Source organism: Phyllopteryx taeniolatus, chromosome 2, assembly GCF_024500385.1.
Source record: "Phyllopteryx taeniolatus isolate TA_2022b chromosome 2, UOR_Ptae_1.2, whole genome shotgun sequence".
In the NCBI taxonomy this organism is placed as follows: Eukaryota; Metazoa; Chordata; class Actinopteri; order Syngnathiformes; family Syngnathidae; genus Phyllopteryx; species Phyllopteryx taeniolatus.
In genome coordinates, this window is record NC_084503.1 from 7,767,022 (window position 1) to 7,793,431 (window position 26,410).

A 26,410-nucleotide genomic window follows, 5' to 3' on the forward strand; every position below is an offset into this window, starting at 1 on the left:
GACAGTGAGTGCACGAGTAATACATCATTGGCCCCACAGAAATGTGACAACGAACTCAAGTCAAAAAAAAAAATTGCCAGCTTGTTGTAATGGAATTATAGGTTAGGTGTTTAAGAAGTTGATCGCAAGAGGGAAGAAGCTGTTGGAATGTCTACTAGTTCGAGTTTGCATTGATCGGTAGCGCCTACCTGAGGGAAGGAGCTGGAAGAGCTGAACAAAGATGACCCAGTCTTTTTCAACACTTGATTAACCTGTCAGTGAATTCCACAATTATTATGGGAGGCGACTTTAACCTTCCTCTTAATCCCTGCATGGATTAAATATAGCAACCAGCCACAATGTGTCAATCTATTAGAGCAGAAAATGGACGACTTTGAACTTGTCGACATATGGAGACTACAAAAACTAGAGAGAGTACAGATTTTTTTCGTCGGTACACCGCTCTTTCTCAGGAATATACATACAATCATACAAATACCATACAGTATAATACATCCAATCATCACCAATTTCCTTCTACCTAAAATTTGAGTCAAATCTGGTACCTCCACCAAACCCGCGCTTTTAACACGTCTTTATTGAAAGACCTGGACTTTGATTCAGTTGTGAGGAAAGAATGGGACAACTTTGTAAAATTCAATGACTTCCCAACCATATCCCCATCTCTGCTTTGGGAAACCGTGAAATCTGTAATGACCTGTCAAATCATATCATACACAAGAAAAAACTAAAATTAGAAAATGAAATTGATGGAAAAATGAAACATATCACAGAAGAGTATGCAATGAATCCATCAAATACGCTCAGAAACCAACTCCAAAAGGTAAAATATTAATTAGACAACATCATAACTAAAACAACAGAATTTATACAACAATGGTTAAGACATACCAACTTTGAATTCCAATAATCGGGCAAATTTCTTCAACGACATAAATAAAAATCATTAATTACAGCCAATCAAGATTCTAACAGCAACTGGACACAGTCATCGCTAGAAATAAGTGAAATATTTTAGTATGTTTAGTATTATAGCAGCTTATATGTATGTTCGCACAACCCAGACAAAAAAGAAATTGAAACTAGAGCTAAACATTCCCCCAATTAAACACAGAAACTAAGGACAGTCTTGACGCCCTATTATCCATCACTGAATTACGTAGTGCATTAAAAAATATGCAGTAAGTAAGACCGCCTGGCCCGGATGGAATTTCGGTCAAATTCATTAAACATTTCTGGTCAATACTAGTGCCTCTATTTTTCAGAACAATCAATCAAACTACAACTAAAACCAGGCAAAAGACCCCACTCTCCGGCTAACTATCAGCTCTTATCCCTCATTAGTGTACATACAGTATCAAGATTATCTAGAAAGCCCTGACAGACAGCAAGACTTGAAAATGGACTCCTGTCAGTAGTCCACCATGACCAAACCGGTTTCATTAAAGGTCGAAGTTACACAAATAATGTCAGATGTCTATTAAACGTAATAAGCATGTCACAGCGTAAATACCAAAAAGCAACCATCATGTCACTTTACGCAGAGAAAGCTTTCGTTAAAGTTCACTGGTCGTTCCTATTTGCAGTATTTCACAAATTTAGCTTTGGAGACTTATTTTTTCATTGGATAGCAGCACATACTATCGCAAAAAAGGACAGTCACGACCAACAGGATGACATCACAAAGTTTGACTCTACAAACTTCTTCTTCTTTAGTTACAGAAACCCAAGTTATCTCTTCAAGCAATCTTTAATCCCATTAGAACATTTTCACAATAATCAGATTACTTTATCAACTGGACAAAATCAACAACACTCCCAAAAACAGCAAACTTGTGGAATTCTGCAGATCAAAGCTGACCTTTTCCACTAAAACGTTCTTGAAAAGTTCAATATGAGGCTTATTGGAAGCCAGTGCATTAGGTCGCTAGACATCCAACTATTCCAAGCAATAATTATTCCAAAAATCCATATTTCTTTCTCCCCAAGCAAATGTACCAAGCAAGGAAATACTTCACCATTCTAAATAGTCCTTGGATTTGAATGTGAGTACATATGCTTGTTTGTCTCTATATTTGTCGATATGTGCCCTGTAATTGGCTGGCCTCCAGTCCAGAATGTACCTTGCTTCTCGCCCAGTGTCATCTGGGATAGACCCTACCATATCTGCAACACTAATGAGGATAACCCGTACAGAAAATGGTTGGATGGATGTTTGAAGATAATTGCTGAAAACGTGGGAAGACCGACAACTGTGTAGTACTCAACTTTAAAGAAATAGCATTAAAGTTAGGGGTGTAACAATTCATGCATTACATCGATGTGTCGATTTATATTCCTACGATCCAATTAGATCGCTCTGTCCTCGGCTAGTTAGCCTTCCGGATGAAAACACAGTATATTGATTTAAATTGTTTTAAAAGGTAATCAATCGGTTGTATTGATACTAGGAAATAACGCCCAGGATTTATGCAAGGCAGACTTGATATGGATGTGCGTGTGTTTTTTTTAGCGTTTTTAATCATGAAGACGTTACTCGATAAAGTTTGTGATGTCGGTGACATCGCAGGGGATCGTGGGAGTATCAAACAGTGTAGTTTTTTTCTGGTACTATTGAGTGGGCTGGTTTGAGAAGCAAACCACATCTGCGCAGTGCAGGATATATCACAGCGCACAGAGCAGAGCGCTAAACTTCACTAGAGGAACATCCTGGGAATCTTAAATCACAAATATGGACGCATTTTAGTTTTGCATTAATCAAAAACGATCGAGAATAAAACATCTCTGGTACCCTGCCAACCTGGACAGCCCATGAAACCCCTTCGCCCGTCAGCAGGTGTGTGACTCCGACCAAGTGGTCACACAATAAACATTCATTCTCTAACTCCCCATTCTCTCGCCTCTGCATCTGGGTCCAACTCATTACCAGAGTCCTGACACAGGTAAACGTACTGTTAATCCAACCTAAAGAGCTGTTAATTGCACTTTATTTACATAAAGTGTGCATTTGCCATTAATGCTTGTTTATTGTTAATCCATAATTAATTTTACCTGATACTTTACAAGAAACAAAATCAATTTCACCTGCACTGTCCAGTATCCAAGCATTTATTTCACTGCCACACTGGTTGAATTTTTGGCTAAAAAGATCCTGAATCGCTTTCCAAACACTGAATTGTTTCTGATCGTATCATTCTGAATGCACCACTATAATCCATAAATTGAATCGGCAACCATAAATCGTGATACGAACGGAATCGTTGTAAAAATGAATCTTTATACCCCTAATTAATCAGTTTTTCACTATTTTATGTTTCCTTAATATTTGGGGCGAGGCTAAAATGGTGCATAGTGACGTACTTGGGCGTCAAGCGTGCGTCATCCACCCCGCCCCCCCGCGCCCCCCTCCCAACTATATACAGTAAGAACTGAGCAACTTTGTTCACAGCAGCTATACTGCGGAATTGCGAGTTACTTAGTTATAATTACTTATAGAAATAAATACTTGAAACAAAGTATTTTGGGAATGAAACTAGCAGGAAGCATGGATAGATGAATAGATCGATGGATAGACAGACAGCTTTATAGAAAGACAGACAGGCACATAGATCAACTGACAGTGGGAGGAAAAAGACCATTGGAATTGGTCATAAAATGTAGTCTGACTTTCATCTAAATCACCAGAATGAATGAAAAGAGCGGCACGGTGGCCGACTGGTTAGAGCGTCAGCCTCACAGTTCTGAGGACCCGGGTTCAATCCCCGGCCCCGCCTGTGTGGAGTTTGCACGTTCTCCCCGTGCCTGCGTGGGTTTTCTCCGGGCACTCCGGTTTCCTCCCACATCCCAAAAACATGCATGAATTGGAGACTCTAAATTGCCCGTAGGTGTGACTGTAAGTGCGAATGGTTGTTTGTTTGTATGTGCCCTGTGATTGGCTGGCAACCAGTTCAGGGTGTACCCCGCCTCCTGCCCGATGACAGCTGGGATAGGCTCCAGCACGCCCGCGACCCTAGTGAGGAGAAGCGGCTCAGAAGATGGATGGATGAATGAAAAGAGTCTTCCCTCAGGTAGGCGCTACCGATCAATGCAAACTCGAACTAGTAGACATTCCAACAGCTTCTTCCCTCTTGCGATCAACTTCTTAAACACCTAACCTATAATTCCATTACAACAAGCTGGCAAATTTTTTTTTGACTTGAGTTCGTTGTCACATTTCTGTGGGGGCAATGATGTATTACTCGTGCACTCACTGTCGTTGTCTCGCCATGCTGCACGATTTGCATATACTGGCCACTCATGCCAGAGTAGCATCTGCTCCATTTGCACACTGATTGAGGAGTATCTGTAACATTTGCACAACCAACATTGTCCCAGATTATCGCACTACTCGTCACTTTAAACCGCATACACTCCTTGAAGTCTCAGCGCCCCTTGCACAATGGTCATTGCAGCGGACTATTGCGAGATTAGTCATTCGAACTGCTCTAAGTGCGAGAGGACTCTGCATCTTTTTGCACAATTGTTTTTTGTCAATGTCTTTATGTCTCCAAAGTGTTCTGTAAATTGACTGTCTGTTGTACTAGAGCGGCTCCAACTACCAGAGACAAATTCCTTGTGTGTTTTGGACATACTTGGCAAATAAAGATGATTCTGATAAAACTGGTATTATACAAACAATTGTTTTCATATTTTTAGCACAACGTAATCATTCACAGGACAGGTAGGAAAAAGTAGGTGAACCCTTTGATATACAGTAATAACTGGCTGACCCTCCATTGGCAGCAGTAACCTCAAGGTTCCTGGGATGTCTGGTGTGGATAGCTCTCCCGACATCATGCCACAGCATCTCAAGTGGGTTGAGGTCAAGACTTTGACTGGGCCACTCTAGAACAACAACAACATTTTCCTATTCTGAAGCCATTCTGTTGTTGATTTGCTCCCGTGTTTTGGATCATTGTCCTGTTGCAACACCCATACTCTTTTGAACTTCAACTGTTGGACAGATGGCCTCAAGTTCTTCTCCAAAATATCTTGATAAGCTTGGGAATTAATTTTTTCATCGATGATAACAAGCTTTCCAGGCCCTCAGAAAGCAAAGCACGGCCATAGAATAATGCTCCCCCCACCATGCTTTACAAGTGGGATAAGGTTTTGCTGTTGGTGTGCTGTGCCATTTTTTTCTCCACACATAGTGGTGTTTGTTCCTCCCAAACAATTAAACTTTGGTTTCATCCGTCCGCAGAATATTTTGCCAGAAGTGCTGTGGAACAGCCAAGTAGTTTAGAAACTTCAAAAGTGCAGCAATGTTTTTTTAGACAACAATAACTTCCTCTTTGGTGGTCTCCCATGAGCATACCCCATTGTTGTTTAATGTTTTACGTATGGTAGACTTGTCAACAGAGATGTTGGCATGTGCCAGGGATTTCTATCAGTCTTCAGTTGTCTCTCAAGGGTTCTTTTTTTGATTCTGCGGTGTGCTCTTGCATTCCTCTTTACTGGATGGCCACTCCTTGGAAGATAAGTAACAGTGTGGAACTTTCTCCATTTTAGGGCTGCAACTAACATTTATTTTAATCATCGATTAATCTGTCGCTTTTAAAAAAAAATTTTAATTACATTTCCATCCCTTTATTAAAAGCCAGGACTGATTTAAAATTGACAGTGCAGAAAATGAACAAACACAAATTACTTATAATTCAGTTACTGGTTTGGTCTGTAACGTCAGAAAAAAGTAAAAAAATGTTCATTTTCCAAAGTAAAAGAAAATGTTTGCTAAGGTCTTATTTTGATGAAACACAAATATAATCAGTCTGCTTTATTATTATTAGGAATATCCCGATCACAGTTTTTGGCAACCGAGACCAAGTCTTTGATTTGAAGGCTTTGCCGATACCGAGTCCTGATCCGATACCGCGACAATGCATTAAAAAAAAGAGCGTGCATCAAACTTTTCTCAAGTTAATATACGTACATACTGTATGTGTATGTATATAGTTACACATAGATATACACATACAAAAATATACACCAAATACATATATATATCTCCCCTAAATGCCCAACTCGTTGTAGTCACTTAGAGGCTTAACTGTCAGTAAAACTAGGGGACTAAATTTGGGCAATCTACCAACACGCATTGGGCCAGCGTGGCGGGTTAGTGCCTATTACCTTCTTCATGGCAGTACAACAAAAACCCAAAGAACCTCTGCGCATGGCAGCGGGGAGACAAGCTTGGTGGCAGAGGGTGCTAAGAATCACCGGGCTAATTATGGCTGCTTACGGACAACGGACTTGGCTATGCCAGACCAGAACACGGTTACTCCTACAAAATTTTAGGTCCAACCAAAGGACAAAATTTAGAAGTAGCAAGAAAGTAGCAAAGAAAGAAGAAAGAAGCAAAAAAGACAATGCACAAAATCAGATTTTGGGGACGTTCAACGTGCCAACGCTAAAGGACGATTCTACAACATGAGCTAGAAGCCATCGAATGGGATATGGTTAGACTTTGTGAAATACGTCAGAAAGATGTAGCTATGTTGACTCTTGATAATGGCCGTCGATACAGAATCGTCACATGTACCATCTACATGAGAAAGCGTTACTCGCTTCAACTGATACAAATATATACGCCGACCATCAGCCACACCGACGATGAGGGGGAAGCGTTTTACAAATATTTATCCTGTCTTTATAGTCAATCGAAGCACAAATTTTGAATAGTCATGGGGGACTTTAACACCAGGATTGGCTTTAACTCTGGCGAGCAATCAATTGGATCCTATGGAATGGGATCAAGAGACGAAAGAGGAGAACGCTTCACAGAATTGTTGAACAAGAAGGCTTATACTTTATCAATTTGTTCTTTAACAAGAAATGGAACAGAAAGTGGATATGGAAAAGCCCCAATGGTAACACGAGCATCATAGACCACTTCCTGTCCAACGAGAAAGGGGTATTTACGGATTGCACCACCCTAAACAAAATTGACATTGGAAGTGACCACAGATTGGTTCGGGTCAAAGTGCAAATCAACTGCCCACATGAACCAAAGAAACTTCGAAAGAGCAAGTTTACCAATCTAAGATTAAATTCAAGAATGAAGTGACGAGTTTCAAATACGTTTTGCTAATTGCTTTAAAGCAGGAGTCTCAAAGTGGCGGCCCGACAGCTTCATCGACTATGAAAAAGCGTTTGACTCAGTCACCACCACTTCGATACAGCAGGCGCTGGTAAATCGAGGGATAGAGTTGACCTATATGAACATTCTACAATCAATACATCACGATTCTTCTGGTTCAGTATGAATTGATGATGAAAGAGTGCAAATAAGACTAGGAACATGCGTAAGGCAAGGCGACACACTGTCTCCGTAGCTTTTTACAGCTTCCTTTGAAGAAGTTGGGAAAAAGAAGGACTAAAAATTAACGGCGCTTATTTGAGCCATCTTCATTTTGCAGATGACATTTTTTTCTCCTGTGATGGTGAAAAACTACAGCGTCGTATTCAGGAATTAGACTAAGAAAGCCGCCGCTCAGGTCTCAAAATGAACAAAAACAAAACGAAGGTCATGTTCAATCGGTACTGTCCACAAAAAGATATCAAAATGGACGACTATGTCCTAGACGCCGTTGACAACGACATCTATTTTGGCCAACTTGTAACAATTACAAACACTGAAGTTGAACGCCGCATAAAGCTTGCCTGGCAGGCTTATGGAAGGCCTGTTGTTATATTCAAGAACAATTTTCCCATTTGTTTGAAAAGAAAAGTTTTCGATCAATGTATTTTACCAGGCCACACTTACGGTAGTGAAACTTGGACTACGAATGCCTAAGTTACACAAAGGCATGATGAAATTATTAAACACACCAGAATACACTGGAAACACACTGCAAACTTGCCGTAGTAGTTACAAACGTGAAGAAGGGCCCCTCATCCTGCAGTAGCTAGAAAATGCCTGATGATGATGATATAAACTTTTTTTTTTTTTTTTTATCTCGAGATGGCGCCTACCCGAGTGGTAGCCTCGATAACCCGCTTTCTACAACCCCAATACCAATGACGTTGGGACGTTGAGTTAAACATAAATAAAAACAGAATACAATGATTTGCAAATCATGTTGAACCTATATTTAATTGAATACACTACAAAGAAGTTCATACTGATAACATTTATTGTTTTTAGAAAATAATCATTAACTTAGAATTTTATGGCTGCAACACGTTCTAAAAAAGCTGGGACAGGTGGCAAAAAAGACTGAGAAAGTTGAGGAATGCTCATCAAACACCTGTTTGGAACATCCCACAGGTGAACAGACTTATTGGGAATAGGTGGGTGCCATGATCGGGTATAAAAGGAGCTTCCCTTAATTGCTTAGTCATTCACAAGCAAAGATGGGGCGAGGTTCACCTCTTTGTGAACAAGTATGTGAAAAAATTGTCGAAAAGTTTAAGGACAATGTTCCTCAACGTACAATTGCAAGGAATTTCGGGATTTCATCGTCTGCGGTCCATAATATCAAAAGGTTCAGAGAACCTGGAGAAATCTGGACTCAGGAACACTTCAGAAAACCAATCTCAATAAATACAGTTCGGCGCTACATCCGTAAGTGCAACTTGAAACACTACTATGCAAAGCAAAAGCCATTTATCAACAACACCCAGAAACGCCACCGGCTTCTCTGGGCCCGAGCTCATCTAAGATGGACTGATGCAAAGTGGAAAAGTGTTCTGTGGTCTGACGAGTCCACATTTCAAATTGTTTTTGTAAATTGTGTACGTCGTGTCCTCCGGGCCAAAGAGGAAAAGAACCATCCAGACTGTTACGGACGCAAAGTTCAAAAGCCAGCATCTGTGATTGTATGGGGCCGTGTTAACGCCAATGGCATGGGTAACTTACACATCTGTGAAGGTACCATTAATGCTGAAAGGTACGTACAAGTTTTGGAGAAACATATGCTGCCATCCAAGCAACGTCTTTTTCATGGACACCCTTGCTTATTTCAGCAAGACAATGCCAAACCACATTCTGCACGTGTTACAACAGAGTGGCTTTGTAGTAAAAGACTGCAGGTACTAGACGGGCCTGCCTGCAGTCCAGACCTGTGTCCCATTGAAAATGTGTGGCGCAATATGAAGCGTAAAATATGACAACGGAGACCCCGGACTGTTGAACAGCTGAAGCTGTACATCAAGCAAGAATGGGAAATAATTCCACCTACAAAGCTTCAACAATTAGTGTCCTCAGTTCCCAAACGTTTATTGAATGTTGTTAAAAGAACAGGTGATGTAACACAGTGGTAAACATGACCCTGTTCCAGCTTTTTTGGATCGTGTTGCAGCCATAAAATTCTAAGTTAATGATTATTTGCTAAAATCAATAAAGTTTATCAGTTTGAACATTAAATATCTTGTCTTTGTAGTGTATTCAATTAAATATAGGTTGAACATGATTTGCGAATCATTGTATTCCGTTTTTGTTTATGTTTAACACAATGTCCCAACTTTATTGGAATTGGGGTTGTAATATAACAGTAGATAAGATAAAATATTTTGTTAATATAGTCAGCCAGAGCTGCTGAGAATAATGATTATTTGCTAAAAACAATAAAGTTTATCAGTATGAACATTAAATATCTTGTCTTTGTAGTGTATTCAATTAAATGTAGGTCGAACATGATTTGCAAATCATTGTATTCTGTTTTTATTTATGTTTAACACAACGTCCCAACATTGGAATTGGAGTTGTAGTTCCCTGTTTGCTTTCAGTCTGTGTCGCTGCATTGTCGATTGTAGTCTGTCGTCTCAAGTCAGCGGGAAGCGCAGGGCGTCGTCCTGCACGCCACCAGTCTGCTTGTCCTCGCCCTCAGCCTGCCAACCACCCCTACCATCTTTGAGTAAGTCCTTTCTTTCTTTTCTCTCCTCTGTCCTTTTCAACTATATCTTCCAGTAATTCAAGTCATTCATACTGCCCTACCATTTTACTTCCACACATTTTTTTACATTCAGATTTTTCCGATTGTGAAGGTTTCCCGGATTTGGCTACTAACCTTCTTTTTGACACCAATTGTGACTCGGACACAGATTTAGATTTTTACGGTCCTTTCCCTTTCCTTCCCATCCAAGTCAATTTTTGTCATGATTTCCTTTTTCCGATCCCTGTGAGTCCCTGCCCAAGTTCTACCAAGCTGACTTTACTTTGGCACCCATTTGGCCATCTATTCGGGAACTCCGTGTGGTGGCCAATGGAGGCACCCAAGTAAAGGTCAAGTTTCATTATCACGTCATTCCGCCCCGGTTTCAAAGCCACATAATTTTTCACCCATTTGCACAGCTTGTTCCTCGCCCGTCCTGTCACATCCTCCCTCCACGTGTCTGTCCAAGTCACGTCCTCGTTCCATACTAGTTTCGTCAACTCGTCTCCTTCCACCCGTGTTTCCGACTTCATCTTCCCTAGCTCCTGTGCACTCGCCCCTTTTGTTTCCTGTGATCCAAAACCTCTATGGCGGCAGGCTGAAAAAGCAACTGCAGACCCTGTGCCGGCTCCCCTGCAGCTGCAGCAGGCTCACGTTCCTGCTAACTGGAAGCTACAGCAGGCCCCCGTTCCTGCTTCCCAGCAGCAGGTCGCCGTTCCTGCTCCTCAGCAGATGCAGCAAGCTCCTGTTCCTGCTCCTCGGCAGCTGCAGGCTCTTGCTCCGGCAGCGCACAACCAGTAGCCACCACTTGACCCTGCTCCAGCGGTGCTTGTTTAGCGGCCATCACCCATCCGGTTCAGTAAAAACCCTTGTGATTGGTGTCCTGGCCGACCAACAGCTATTTGCAGTAACAACTTCAATGCTTCATGTTGACATTCTGTTCAATGTCCAGGATCAGAATCAGAATCATCTTTATTTTCAGAATCATCTTTATTTGCCAAGTGTGTCCGAAACACAAGGAATTTGTCTCCGGTAGTTGGAGCCGCTCCAGTACGACAACAGACAGCCATTGGGACAAAACACACTTTTTGGAGATAAAAACACACTACGGAGAAGTCACTTAGCAATGAAGGGTTGCCACTAACGTGGTAATGCTGATACAGTGACAATTGAACAAATTATGTCCTCAAGCCATTTAGAGCAGTTTGAAATGACTAATAGAGCGATAATCTGGTACAGTGTCAAGTGCATAAATGAAGCAATAGGGACAATGTCGATTGTGCAAATGTTGCAGATACTCCTCAGTCAGTGTGTAAGTGGTGCAGAGTGGCCAGTATTGGTCAACAACACATATGTAAATAGTGTAGCGTGGCGAGACTACCACAGTGAGTGCACGAGTAATGTATAATTGGCCCGACAGAAATGTGACAACAAACTCAAGACAAAAAAATTGGCAGCATGTTGCAATGGAATTGTAAGTTAGCTATTTAAGAAGTTAATGGCAAGAGGGAATAAGATGTTGGAATATCTACTAGTTTTAGTTTGCATTGATCGGTAGCGCCTACATGAGGAAAGGAGCTGGAAGAGCTCAGGATGTGGAGGGTCCAAGACGATTTTGCACGCTCTTGTCTTAGTTCTGGCAGCGTGCAAGTCCTCAAGGGTGGGTAGGGGGGTACCGACAATCTTTTCAGCATTTTTGATTGTCCGTTGCAGTCGCAGTTTGTCCTTTTTTGTAGCAGCACCAAACCAGACTGTGATGGAAGAACACAGGACTGATTCGATGACCGCTGTATAGAACTGCCTCAGCAGCTCCTGTGGCAGGCCGTGCTTTCTCAGAAGCCGCAGGAAGTACATCCTCTGCTGGGCCTTTTTGAGGACAGAGTTGATGTTGGTCGCCCACTTCAGGTCCTGAGAGACTGTAATTCCCAGGAACCTGAAGGTCTCGACGGTTGACACAAGGTAGCTGGACAACGTGAAGGGCAGCTATGGCAAACGTGTCATTGCAATGTCTGTTTAGAGTTGTGTCGTTGATATGGACCAATATCTCTTTGTCAGCGATAGGGCCCTGCAGCCAGCTAGCCCGCTAGCGTACTACCACACGTTGTTTCATGAAATTTTCTTTGCAATAGTGCTTCTCCTCACTTGATGTGCTGTGTGTGTGGGCTTCCTGCAGCTGCAGCAGCATATTTGTTCCGCTTATTTACAAATGTGTGCATATGCGCGTACAGGGGAGGGGAGGGCTGCACCCGTCCTAAGCCGGTTACAAATAAATTAATGAATGGGAAACGCTGCAGTAGATGTGACACTAACATCTTTTTTTTACAGCAGCCCCTGCAAACCGGGAAAACTCTCTGCACTCCTGATGGGCAATCCACGCCAGATACCGGGGCACAGCTCATTTACACTGGCGCACGCGCCCCACTAAAAGGGGTCTGGAAACGCCCATCGGCAGGCCATCTAAGAATGTGCTTGTGTTTACTGTATTTTGTGATTGAAAGTGCATCAGTCTCTATATTCCCTTTATCCGAACCACATGTAGAGGGGTTAGAATTCATTCTAACTTGTGGGGGTTAGGCTATATTAAATTAGCTAACAATATTCACTGTAGATGTGCAGTTGTGTAAGCCAATTGTACATTGCAATCGGCACATTGAACTTAAGCTTCTTCATTTTCAGATAATTTGTTCAGTAACAGTAAAACGATGGCCCAATGACTTCCCTTTTGAAAATCAATTTTACTCATATAAGTATTTGAATAATTGGCAGTTGGTATGTATCAGAAGGTCATAATTGCTTCTCAGAAAAACAATTATTCTAAAGTAATATTTTTCAACCTTTCAATGCCAAAATGTGTTTACGGTTACCATTACATTTTCAGCAGGTGCTAATAACATTATTTGATATATAGGATTATTCTCCAAAATGCCTTTTCCAAGAAAACTAACACAAATGCATCTTTGTGTCCCCAGAGATCTTTTTTTTTTTTTAAACAAACCGTCCCTCTTTGTCACACAAGCTATCTTTGCTTTTAATACCACTGGAGAGAGCCTCATTATGTTGTTGCAATACACCAGAGGCATCTGTGAGCTCAAGTGCCACGATGAACTAGCCATTTTCCATGCACACCATAGCAGAACACAAAATAATTTGTGTATGAATTTGTAAAAATGTCAGAACTATTGCATGTCTTTACCGTTATTACAATTATATAAACACGAGTGTAATGGGTTTAATGAGTAGTTAAGCTAATGTATGCACTTGTAGCTGTAGCGTTTGGTCAACACGTTAATAGTCCAAGTCACTCGATTTTTATGCACTGTTATGCACTTTTGTCTATATCATTACGCAAGAAGTGTATTTCATTGGCCCACCACAATTAGTTCTGTCAATAGAGATTGCTTTTACTATGAATTTCTAAAATTTAAAATCGTCAACAACTTTTTGAAAACAGGACTTGTCACTAAACTTTACACCGATTTGATTGGCTTGATTGGTATCGGCTGATAATTACCATTTTATAGTGTTCGGCTGATCATCTTTAATGTCATAATTCGGCGATCAATGACATCATTGATCAGCTCCGCAAAAGACATTTACTCCGCGTCGCCATCGTGTACAGTATATTTGAATCCAAAAGCTAGTTTATTTTTAGCCTTGTCGCGTGTCTTTTGACATAGTACTGTAAATATCTGACCGCCAATAAAGTTTTTAAAAACATGTCGGCTGTGTGGGTCAGACAACACGTCTGAGATAGACAACATGTAATGCATGGATCAGACTACAAGACAAATTTGGTCTTGTCAGATTCCTGCAATAAAATAAAATATTCCGATACCACCGCATCCCGTCTTTTATGATCACTGGGCTTTATCGTGTCAACTCAAACGCTACCGGATACACTCGTTACCATGGCGACAACAACACCAATGGATCGCGTCATGTGCATTATAAGAACAAAATGGGGGGAAAACGTGTGCTGGTGGTCACTGGTCCTCGGGAGAGGACTTTAATTCAAGGATTGCTTGAGGTATGTTCACGTACTTGTAATAAGATACCGCTCGCAAGCAGGCAACAAAACATTACGTGGCCTAGCAAGCTAGAGCTAGCACTGACAGTTGTACATAAACATCCTGGCGTTATGTTGAATCATGCTCTAAAGTTTCGGTGTCTGTGAAGTAATTGAATTACAATAAAGTAATTTAATTACAGTAAGTTAGCACTTATTATTTCTGTCATGTTGTAATGTTGTTTTGACCTGACGGATTAGAATACATGACCTGAATAGAGAATACTTTTGAAGATACTCAGGATGCAGTACACAAGTATATATAGTAAATGAACAAGTCATTTATATAGACACATTGCTCCATCTTGGTAATCGGTGATCGGTTATGTTTTTTTTAAACACACTGATCGGTGATCGGCCCAAAAATCCTGATCCTGTAAAGCCTACTTGTGACTTGTGAAGTGTGACTGTTTCAGGATGGGAGGTATTTCCATCCATCCATCCATCCATTTTCCTCCAGTTATCAGAGGTCAGGTTGCGGGAGCAGCAGCTTAATCAGGGAAGCCCAGACTTTCCTCTCCCCACCCACTTCGTCCAGCTCCTCAGGGGTAATGCCAAGGCCTTCCCAGGCCAGCTGACAGACAGTCACGTGCGGCACGCGCCAACGCCCGGGCCACCTCATCTGGCTCCTCTCTTTGAGGACACCCATCCAGCCATCCATTTTCTGAGCCGCTTCTCCTCACTAGGGTCGCGGGCGTGCTGGAGCCTATCCCAGCTGTCATCGGGCAGGAGGCGGGGTACACCCTGAACTGATTGCCAGCCAATCGCAGGGCACATAGAAACAAACAACCATTCGCACTCACAGTCATGCCTATGGGCAATTTAGAGTCTCCAATTAATGCATGTTTTTGGGATGTGGGAGGAAACCGGAGTGCCCGGAGAAAACCCACGCAGGCACGGGGAGAACATGCAAACTCCACACAGGCGGGGCCAGGGATTGAACCCGGGTCCTCAGAACTGTGAGGCTGACGCTTTAACCAGTCGTCCACCGTGCCGCAGCTTGGACACCCTACGGAAGAAACTCATTTCGGTTGCTTGTAACCGTGATCTTGTTCTTTCGGTCACGACCCACAGCTTGTGACCATAGGTGAGGGTAGGAACATAGATCGAGAGCTTTGCCTTTCGGCTCACCTTCTTCACCACGACAGACCGATACTGAGTCCACATCACTGCAGACGCTGCACCGATCCGCTTGTCGATTTCCCGCTCCATTCTTCCCTCACTCGTGAGCAAGACCCCGAGATACTTGAACTCCTCCACTTAGGATCTGTTCCCTGACTCGGAGAGGGCACTCCATCGTTTTCTGACTGATGACCATGGCCTCAGATTTGGAGGTGCGCTGCTTTTCATTGCAGCCGCTTCACACTAGGCTGCAAACCGTTCCAGCGAGAGTTGGAGATCACAGCTTGATGAAGCCATCAGAACCAAATCATCTGCAAAAAGCAGCGACGTGATACTGATGTCATCAAATCGGACCACCTCAACCACCCTGGCTATGCCTAGAAATTCTGTCCTTAAAGGTCATGAACCGAATTTGTGAGAAAGGGTAGCCTTGGCAGAGTCCAACTCTCGCTGGAAACGAATCTTACTGCCGGCAATGCGGACCAAACTCTGACACCGGTCGTACAGGGACCGAACAGTCCGTATCAGGTTGTCTGCTACCCCATTCTACCAGAGCACCCCCCACAGGACTCCCCAAGGGACACGGTTGAACGCCTTCTCCAAGTCCACAAAACACATAGACTGGTTGGGTGAACTCCCATGCACCCTTGAGCACCCTGCTGAAGGTTTAGAGTTGGTCCACTATTCCACAGCCAGGATGAAAACCACACTGCTCCTCCTGAATCTGAGATTTGACTTCCTGACGGACCCTCCTCTCCAGAACCCCTGAATAGACCTTACCGGGGAGGCTGAGGAGTATGAGCCCCCTATAGTTGAAACACACCATCCGGTTAGCCTTCTTAAAAAGGGGGACCACCACCCTGGTCTGCCAATACAGAGAAACAGCCCCCGATGTCCATGCAATGAACTCAGAGCGTATCTCTGCCAGTAGCAGCTTTTTAACCACCTCAGTAACCTCAACCCCAGGGATAGAAGAACCCACCGCAGAGTCCCCACACTCTGCTAGCCTCATGGGAAGGTGTGTCGGTGGAATTTAGGAGGTCTTCGAAGTATTCGGCCCACCGACTCACAATGTCCCGAGTTGAGGTCATCAGCACACTGTCCATGGTGTACTGCTTCTGCATCCTGAGACGCCGGATAGTGGACCATAATTTCCTCAAAGCCATCCGGAATTCATTCTTCATGGCCTCACCAAACTCCTATGTCCGAGTTTTTGCCTCAGCGACCACCAAAGCTGCGTTCCGCTTGGCCAGCCGGTACCCATCAGCTGCCCCCCAACCTGGTGCCTGTACATTGGTGTTTACCCAGGTGGATGTGAGGGTAGCCTCCATCCGCCTTCAGGGGGAGATATTTATCCATAAAAAACGAAGGCAACAACAAAAAAAAAAGATTTTATTTTTTTCATTTTTTGTAAGTGTCTTTACCAAATTATATGAAAATTACCGATATAATCCCAAACATTGGGCATTCTGTCTTTTACGCAATCTCTCCACCGGCTCAGCCTCACTAACAGTTTGCATGGGAAAATTATCACAGAAAAATCCCACGAGATGGTTTATAATCTGTGCTATAAATATGATTACAAAAATCTGCAATGCAGAAGCCGCAAAAAGTGGCTCGCTATAAAGTGAGGGACGACTGTGTGTTTGGTGAGGAGTCTGCTGCATGTGGCACAAATATTGGTCCACACAGTAATTGACAAGTGTAAAGCGGCTTAGTGATAAAGTGCTGCCTCCATGTCAATATGTGAGTGTAAAATTGGTGTTTTCTTTCTTGGGCCTTGTGTGTGTTTCAGTCGGGACACAGGACACTGCATTTTAGTGGGTTACAAGCACTTACACTTACAGAGAGATACAGCAGATATTAAATACAAACCTCATACGGCAGATGAAGGAGCGCCTGGAGCCCATACACATTCTCATGGAAGACTGCTGCCCCTCCTTTTTCACTGTTCCTGTCTTCAAGTCGAGAATGCGTCCTGTTAACAGAGAAAGAAACAGTACCTTGTTTTCAAACAGGCCAAAACAAGTACCGTATTTTCACGACCATAAGGTGCACTTATAAATCTTAATTTTTATTAAGGGAAAAAAAATATTAAGTTACTTGGCTCTGTGTGAAAAAGTAATTGCCCCCTTAACCTAATAACTGGTTGCGCCATCCTCAGCAGCAACAACTGAAATCAAGCGTTTTCTATAACTGGCAATGGGTCTTTCACATCTCTGTGGAGATATTTTGGCTCACTCATCCTTGCAGAATTGTTTGAATTCAGAAAAAAAATAGAGGGTTTTCAAGCATGAACGGACTTTTTAAGGTCATGTCACTGCATTTTAATCGGACTCAAGTCTGGACTTCGTCTCCAAAACCATTTTGTTTTTTAAGCCATTCAGAAGTTGACTTGCTGGTGTGTTTTGGATCGTTATTCTGCAACAGAACCCAAGTGCGCTTCAGCTTGAGGTCACAAACTGATGGCTGAACATACTCCTTCATGGTTTTCTGTTAAAGAGCAGAATTCATGTTTCCATCAGTCACAGCAAGTTGTCCAGGTCCTGAAGGAGAAAAGCTGCCCAAGACCATCACACTACCACCACGTTTGACTGTTGGTATGATGTTCTTTTTCTGAAATGCTTTGCTACATTTAAAACACACACACTTTCCAAAAAGATGAACTTTCGTCTCGTCAGTCCATATAATCAAAGTCTTATGAATCACTCAGATCTTTTTTTTTTTTTTTTTTTTGCAAAAGTAAGACAAGCCCTTATGTTGTTTTTGGTCAGCAGTGGTTTTCGCCCTGGAATGCTTCCTCTTCCTTATTGTTGTGTCATGAACACTGACCTTAACTGATGCAAGGGAGACCTGCAGTTCTTTAGAAGTTGTCCTGAGTTCCTTTGTGGCCTCCTGGATGAGTCTTTGCTGTTGTTCTCTTGGGGTAATATTTTTAGGCCGGCCACTCCTGGGAAGGTTCACCACTGTTTCATGTTTTCTCCATATGAGGATAATGGCTCTCCCTATGGTTCGCTGGAATCCTAAAGCTTTAGAAATGGCTTTTGTAACCCTTTACAGACTGATAGATGTCAATTACTTTATTTGTTGACTTGACTGCGAATCGTGTTGCGGCTTTTTTAGTTCTTTTGTCTGACTTTATTTTGTCAGCACAGATTCTGTTAAAGTGATTTCTTGATAAAACAGGTCTGGAGGTAATAAGGCTTGGGTGTGATCAGTGAAAGTTTACCAAAAATGGTTAATTCATGATTTAACAAATTACTTTTTCACACAGGGCCAAGTCACATTGTGTTTGTACAGCATGTTCTGTTTTCTGAATAAATGTTAAATTCTCTCTCCCTGGAAGTTTTATCCCTCGCAGATGTCTTTTATAATATTTTGTGTTTACAGCTGTTTTTGTTTTTTTTTGTGTGGTAATCTTCGCTTGACATTGAAATCACTTGCCTGCCGTTAAATTACAGTAAATATACCACATTTAAGTGGTGTCAATGAGGCGTATGTGTGTGAAAGCAATTCATATACTGGACATAACAAAAATAGCTACTGTATTATTTCTGTAAAATGCCAACCTCAACTTGTCATTTTTAACCGACTTTAAAGGTCCATGTGCACCCTAACAACATGGTCTCTGGTGTGTCTTAAAGTAGAGTTGGTGTACCATATTAGAAAAGTGGAAGATAAAATCCCCGAGCGGCACAAACGGGATTCATCATCATTGAAACAAGACGGATCCCTTCCAGATGGAAAAGGAATTTGCACCATCTTGCAAATATGAATTTGACTGGAGCTTTGCACGTGAGTGTGGTGGCATTCTTTCTTGATTACATCAGCAAATAGTTTGTGATCCTTTAAAGACATTGTTGAATGCTATTTGTGAAAAACAAATAATTTTCCAAGATTTAAATTCACAAAATTGCATGAATGAACCAGTCATCAAGGACATCTGTCCATTAAATGTATACTTGCTCTTTATTTACCTAATTGGGTATTCAATCTTTTAGAAGGAGCAAGCTGGTAAACATGAACTCCTTGAAAGCTTCCAAAATGCACCGCTTTAGTTCCACTATGTTTACATAGTGTAGTGCCAGGACTTCAAAGGCTATCTATGGGCTTGTATAACATGGACATACGCATGTGTGTGTTGTTGCATGTGTGCCTTTTATCTGTCACAGCTCTTCACGGTCATTATTTTGTTATGTGGATTAGATGCCCCTGCTGGGTATTCAGTTTCAGGTCAGATCAACAGACTGACAAGACACAAATACAAACTGAGATGCTGTGAAGACCCCAGAGAGGGTGTTATTTATCTCTTTCCCACAGAATAAACTATACAACACAGTGATGCCCTCTAGTGAGCACATGAGCTTGATGATATTTTCAGTCTCCCATGAGCCTCACACCAAAATATAACAACATAAGAGCACAAGCAGCACATGCATTAGCATGTGAAATGGATTTATATTATTAATCATTTGAGCTTATTTTTTATAGACTGTTAGGGGAACAAATTAATTAAGTTTGTGTTAGATGCCAAGACAGTGCCTGACATCTCAGTACAGTATCAAATGTGTAATGTTTTATATTTCAGAAGTAGTTAATGTAGTGACAGGGTCCTTCCTATTACTAGCCCTCACATCAAAATACTAACTGACCAAAGAAAAAAACAAACAAATACATGCAGAACTTGCCTGTCATGGAATTTTCTGAGGTACTGAGCTGTTCCCTTAGCTTGTCAACATCGTCTGGGTGGACTTGTTCATACAGAGTGCTGCCAAACCACTCAGACTGGGGGTGGTTCAACACTGGTGTCACAGAATCAGAGACGTAGATTACGCGTCCTGTCTCCGCAGCCACTACAAAGAGAAAGCCATCCGCAGCTTCCAAGATCAGATGCTTCAGTTCCTATGGTAAAAAAAAATGATTCACAAATATAAATGTACAGATATAATCAAACAGTGACACAGTAATATAGATAGATACTGTAGATCGACATCCATCCATCCATCCATTTTCTGAGCCGCTTCTCCTCACTCGGGTCGTGGGCGTGCTGGAGCCTATTCCAGCTAACATCGGGCAGGAGGCGGGGTACACCCTGAACTGGTTGCCAGGCAATCACAGGGCACATACAAACAAACAACCATTTGCACTCACATTCACACCTGCGGGCAATTTAGAGTCTCCAATTAATGCATGTTTTTGGGATGTGGGAGGAAACCACTGTGGCCGGAGAAAACCCACACAGGCACAGGGAGAACATGCAAACTCCACACAGGCAGGGCCGGGGGATTGAACCCCGGTCGTCAGAACTGTCAGGCTGACACTCTAACCAGTCGTCCACCGTGCCGCCTGTGGCTAAACAATGCAGGTATATTTTGTTTTGTGGGTCACTCTTTAAAAATGTATCCAAAGGTTGCTCCCTGAAAGTACCTGTTCAGTGAGAAACGAGGGTTTATAGGCCCCGTCAGTGGATGTGTTCCCTGTGCCCCGCATTGATTTCATATGAGAGACCGCCATGCGCAGAATGGTTAATTTGTCAGGTTTGCGGGCCAGAGCACTGCAGGTAGGGACCATGTCTGACAGCTCAGTGATGTACTGCGTCATTTTATTGCGTCTGCGTCGCTCAATTTCACTGTGGTTCTCTCTAAAATACAGAAAAAGTAGTTAGAAAACTTGCGGTGGGTTTTTACTCAAACACAATTTCAAATACAAAAAAAATTCAGCACATGTCAGATGAAAAGCTCTCTCTGTTGAATATAGGTTAAATGCATGTTGCATAATGAATAATGAAAGTGAAACCCATTTTGACCATTTGTACTGTGGAGGGCGGATGAACATGGATTTTCCTTTGAATAATCAGAGTTCTTACACCAGAATAAGTCAGCCAGAAGGCTGCAGTTGTTTTCAGGGGAAGTCCAAGAAAGTGTGAAGAATAACAAAATGCTGCTTCATGCCTCTGAAAATTAAAAACAGTCAATTTCCAGGGGAACAATCTGTATCCATAAATCAAGCCAACCATTTTCTGTACAACTTACTAGGTTTACATGTGAACTTGAGGCTATGCCAGCCAACTTTGGGCGAGAGACGGAGTGCACACTGAACTGGTCACCAGCAAATCACAGAGGGCTATTTATAAATCTTTGCTGTTTTGTCTTTTTGCCCCCAGAAAGTGACACAAAGTTAAAAAAATGTATGTCTCCTAATACATCATTATTTCCATCAAACACCTTCCTCACCTCACACATAACTACTTCTGTCTGGAGGTAAAACAATTATATTTCCAGAAATATATAAACTTAAAAATCCATGGTAGTCCTTCATGAAAAATGAGTAATCATCCAAATAACAACAATAAAATAATAATAATAATAATCCATCCATTTTCTGTACCACTTATCCTCACTAGGGTCCCAGCTGACTCTGGGCAAGAGGCGGGATACACCCTGAACTGGTTGCCAGCTAATCGCAGGGCACATATACACAAACAACCAATCGCACTCACATTCGCACCTACGGGCAATTTAGAGTATTCAATCAACCTACCACGCATGTTTTTGGGATGTGACAGAAAACCGGAGTACCCGGAGAAACCCCACGCAGGCACGAGGAGGACATGCAAACTCCACACAGGCGGGGCCGGGATTTGAACCCCGGTCCTCAGAACTGTGAGACAGATGTGCTAACCAGTCGTCCAACCAGTCGTCCGCCGTTCCACCCCAATAATAACAATAATAATAATAATAATGTTTGTAAAAATGTGCAGTGTGAAAATGTGCCAGTGTATAAATGCATCTCAAAATGTGTTTAAACATTAATTTTAGTACAATGTACAGGTATACTGCTAGTGCTCTGCCTGTCCAGAATGAGACACACAATACAAAGGGTGGATCGTTGCAACGTTATTAACTCCTCGTGCCTCTAATCTTCGACCGCGATCCCAAAGTTTTTCTCACGCTGCTATACTGTCGGAGCATTTTAGTTTCTAACATATGCATCGAGAATGATGCAACCAACGAAAAGGTTCGTCCGAGGAGCTATAATCAAGGACCAAAGACGTTTCCTTTGTGGAAGTCTTTTAGCTCCTCAGTAGTGACATAAAAATGGGTCGTTGGATCGTGAACTGAGCAGACTTAAAATTAAATCCTTCATGTTTTGTTTATCTGGTTTTTTTTTTTATTACTTGTTTGATCATACATCTTTTTCCAAGTCGGTTTTATTTTGGGCAGTATTTCATAATTCTCATTCACAGTGGCTCATGGTTACCACGCAATGAAAGGCTTGTAATAATTAGGATGTAATGTCAAATGCATTTGGCCACATCAAGAAAATAAACAAAGTTTTGAGGATTATGCCCTGTTTTTGCATTCCACGTAACACATAAGCAAGATGCGATGCGAGCAAAGAGTGTGGGGGATGCATGGAGATAGGCTGGTGAAGAAATATTGATCAGATTAGAGTTTAACTTAATTCCACTTGAAACTACCGGAGACAAATTCCTTGCGTGTTTTTTGGACATACTTGGCAATTAAAGATGATTCTGATTCTGAATTTAAAGCAAGTGGAAACTGGATATGTGTTGTGATAGTAATAATTCAGGCATGTAGACCATTCATGTCGATGATGTGACATCGTCTTTAATAGACGAATGTCTCATTTCTCCAAACATTTGTCCCTCCTTGCTCCTGTTGTTCTTCTTGACTCTTCAATTTGAAGAAAAATTTTAACCGGTCAGAAACTACTGAGACTTCGAATAATCAAGTACATTTAGTATCAGAAAATTACTTTGATACTCAAATACAGCAAATGTAGCATGCTTTTAAGACTTTTACTCAAGTAATATTCTAAAAGGTGACTTTAACTTTGACAAGTATTTTCTGTTAATATACTACCCAACAATAGATCATTTTACATTTGAGACTATGTGAGTCCCAGGAGGCACATGTCTGGAAACAATAAGTCCCAGCCCTGGAACAATGAGTCCCCGCAACCCATCATTACGCCGTACATACAGTAATCCTCTGCCATATGACGGTCGTTGCTTCGTGGTCCCGCTATATTGCAGATTTTTATTTGTACAATATTTTTGTTATACTGTATTGTATGAATGTTGTCAACTTATCTATTGTATAATTTCTGCTGCCTCGTGTCTTTTGAAGAGATTGTATCTCTTAATTGTCAGGTTTAGGTTTTCAGGGTGTTGAAGGCAAGGAAGTGGAAGACCCAATTGTAGGGAAGCAGGGATGCAAAGGGGGAGTGCCAGATTCTCAAAAAGGGATTTATTTACAAAAACAAAGATGGCAAACAAGGCACATGAAAAAATCTAAATACTAACTTAACAAAGCGTAAAAATCTTCATTCAAAGTAACGAAGAAACATGGATACCAAAATACTGACCCCTAATTAACATGACGGGATATGGAAACATGGGCGAAGACCACTGATGACATTCGACAAATGGCATTAGCCAATGAACCAACAAGCACTGAAAGAAACCAAGGAATTAAATACAAACAAATTGAGAAGACAACGAGGAACACCTGGACAAGACACGAGTGGCTGGAGGGAGCAAATTGGTTGACACGAGGAAGAGGGTTGATGAGAACAGGTGGCCACAATAACCAAATGAGCACACAAGACATGAACAACATGGGCCACAGAAAAACATGAAACTAAACTAAATAGAATCTAGACTAAAACACAGACCATGACATCAATAAGCTTTCACTTGCTTAAGTAAAGGATAAATCAAATGTAAAATAAGGCCCGCCCTCGAGCTACTGGATTGTGATATGAGACCTTTACCTGTCAATCAAATGATGCTGAAAATGAGCTCGCTGAAGTTAACCACTGCCTGAATATTGATACTGCTATTGTTATGGTTTATAAACAGTTAACTTTCCCACATATAAGTGTTTGCGTGTGTGTGTGTGTGTGTGTAATGTGGCGTACACACACAGAACTCCGAGCACTGACGTTTTAACTATGTCGCCGCGGTAGAGTGAGCTTTTTAGTTCTAGCCCTTAGGATAGGAATGTAATAAATAGTTAACTTTCCCTTTGTCCCAGTTGTGTGCATCTATGGAACACCGTTCTGCCAGCGGCTTGATTGCGTCATGAGCGGCGCGGCGGGTGTTACCACAACAATGTGGGTTTACCACAACAATGTTTCCATACAATGGACAACTCCCGTGTCCATTGTATGGAACCATAACCTGCCCTACTGTGCGCCTCCGATTGGCTAGCACCGAGACAGGATTCATACTTTTAATTCGCTGTGTGTAGAAGCTCTTCACCAACATACATAGGTAGGGTGGGTCTTAAACCACGCGTCTATGGACGCAGAATGAATACGCTTCATGTGTCCCTGCTAATTTTTGTGCGACTCTGATGCGAGATGCACATCAAACGAGATACAAGACTATGTTTAGACCATTGGTACTGGTTCCCACGGTCGCCTTTCACGCAGTCAAAGTGGGACTGGTTCCCGCTCTATCGGGCTCATTTACTAATAAATGTGTAGAAATGTTCTCATTCTGTGCACAAGTTGAGCATATACACACAATTACCGTCAGATTCATGACACATGAGTACAGGCCAATTTTTTTTCACACTTCTGTGCATACGTTAATGAATCAGAAATAGGGCTGAAATATCTCTGTCATGTCATGTAACTGCCTTGTGCCGTCTGGTTGATGAATTGGAGTTAAATGACACTCATGATCACATTGGATTGGCCGCAAAGGCGCCCTATGCGGAAATTGCTGATGAAGTCGATAAATAGATTGTGCACGTAATAAAGGATAAATAAAAGTAGCAAGCGGCATTTTGATCATTGTAATGGAGTAAAAGTAGCGATTCTTCCTTACATAAATACTCAAGTAAAAGTAAAAAGTATGTTATATTCAAACTACTATTTAAAGTTAAAATGATTATTGTTTTTATGATGGACTACAGTTCTAATATGTTGTGCAGCTTGGATAAAAGATGTGTGTTTAAAGTATTTACAATGGCTAATCCTGCATTATTTGTGCGTATGCATGGTCTGAGGATATTGTAAATTTGTTTGCAGAGAACAAACAAAAAGAAGTACGAACATATTGATAAATCACAGGTTTGTGCATTAAAAGTGCGTATGCACGGTTGGTGAATGGGGCACAATGTGAGTACCGGTTTATGTGCGTTTATTTGTGGATGTGAGTGTGTATATTATGTCAATGTGCACTCCGACTGAATGGGAACCAATTCAGGGTGTCGTCTGCCTTTTACCCAGTTAGCTGGGATAGGCTCGAGCTCCCCTGAACATTTTAAGTGGTGGAAAATGGATGGATGGATCCATTTATTCAACCTTTTCTTTGCAGAGAGTGAAACAACAATACTGGATCCCTTGCCGTGTATGTCTTTAAAAAAAAAAACAAGAAAAATAAATACACTACTGTATTTAAAAAAATAGTGCACTACTGTATTACAGTACTAAATAATCATGTATCCACAGTACCTGTATTGTCAGTGTGTTACGCAGTTGCATTTCCTACATTGTCTGTGTTGCAGATTCATACTTCCTGTATTGTCAGTGGGTTGACACTTGACAGTCTTCTAGTTTCACCCTTAAACTGATTTTCTGCATTTTTTTCACTGTTTCATGTCAGCTGACACTTCTAGTCCAATATGGTCATATAATTACTGTGTGGACCTTTAAAAGGTTTCGCTTAAGGGTTTAGCCTTAACTAGCTACTTTACAAAGGCTGATTTCAAATACAGTAATACCAGAATCAGATGTATTGCAGGTAAGAAAATAACATTTTTAACAAGAGTAAAATTTTGACGATTGACATAAACCCCATCCTGATTTGTTGTTGTTATACTGTATTTCACTTCAGGTCAGGGCAGGTTTGAACTTCAGTACATCCTGAGTATCCACTATGGGTCCAGTTGGCTATGCCTACCTGGCATATCTCTCCTTATCCCCACCAGGTATCTGATCATCGACATACCTACAAAGAACATAAAAACAGAATTCCATCAATTATAAATGTGTATGAATGAAATACCCCAAAATCCTGACAAATTATCTCTTACATTGTTTAGTGAATGACAAAAGACAAAAAGAGATGGAAACAGCATGGGACAAGGCAAAATTGGTATGTTTCAAAAAAGTTGCTAATGGCTGGTTGAAGGATTTTTTTTCTTTCCTACTTAATAATAGTAGTAATAATAATATGAGTAATAACACAATGCAGTTCTTTGCTTCTCACAACACAGTTATTTTTTTTCAGAGTTGTGCCTTTCTTTTCCACTCAAATCATAGCATCAAA

At 41.6% G+C, this 26,410-nt stretch overlaps 1 protein-coding gene across 4 annotated transcripts in view; it reads right to left on the minus strand.

Annotated features, from left to right (window-relative positions):
- Positions 1-26,410, minus strand: part of arnt2 (aryl-hydrocarbon receptor nuclear translocator 2) — a 108,350-nt gene that overhangs the window by 54,512 nt on the left and 27,428 nt on the right. For 2 of the 4 annotated variants that reach the window (XM_061758090.1, XM_061758082.1), the window contains exons 4-6: positions 20,530-20,743; positions 19,791-20,004; positions 16,978-17,080 (exon numbers count right to left, since the gene is read on the minus strand). In XM_061758090.1, the coding sequence (XP_061614074.1) occupies positions 16,978-17,080; positions 19,791-20,004; positions 20,530-20,743 (531 nt within the window). Of the gene's footprint in view, positions 1-16,977; positions 17,081-19,790; positions 20,005-20,529; positions 20,744-23,493; positions 26,090-26,410 lie in introns of all 4 variants that reach the window. The other 2 variants (XM_061758101.1, XM_061758110.1) reach the window with 2 other exon arrangements.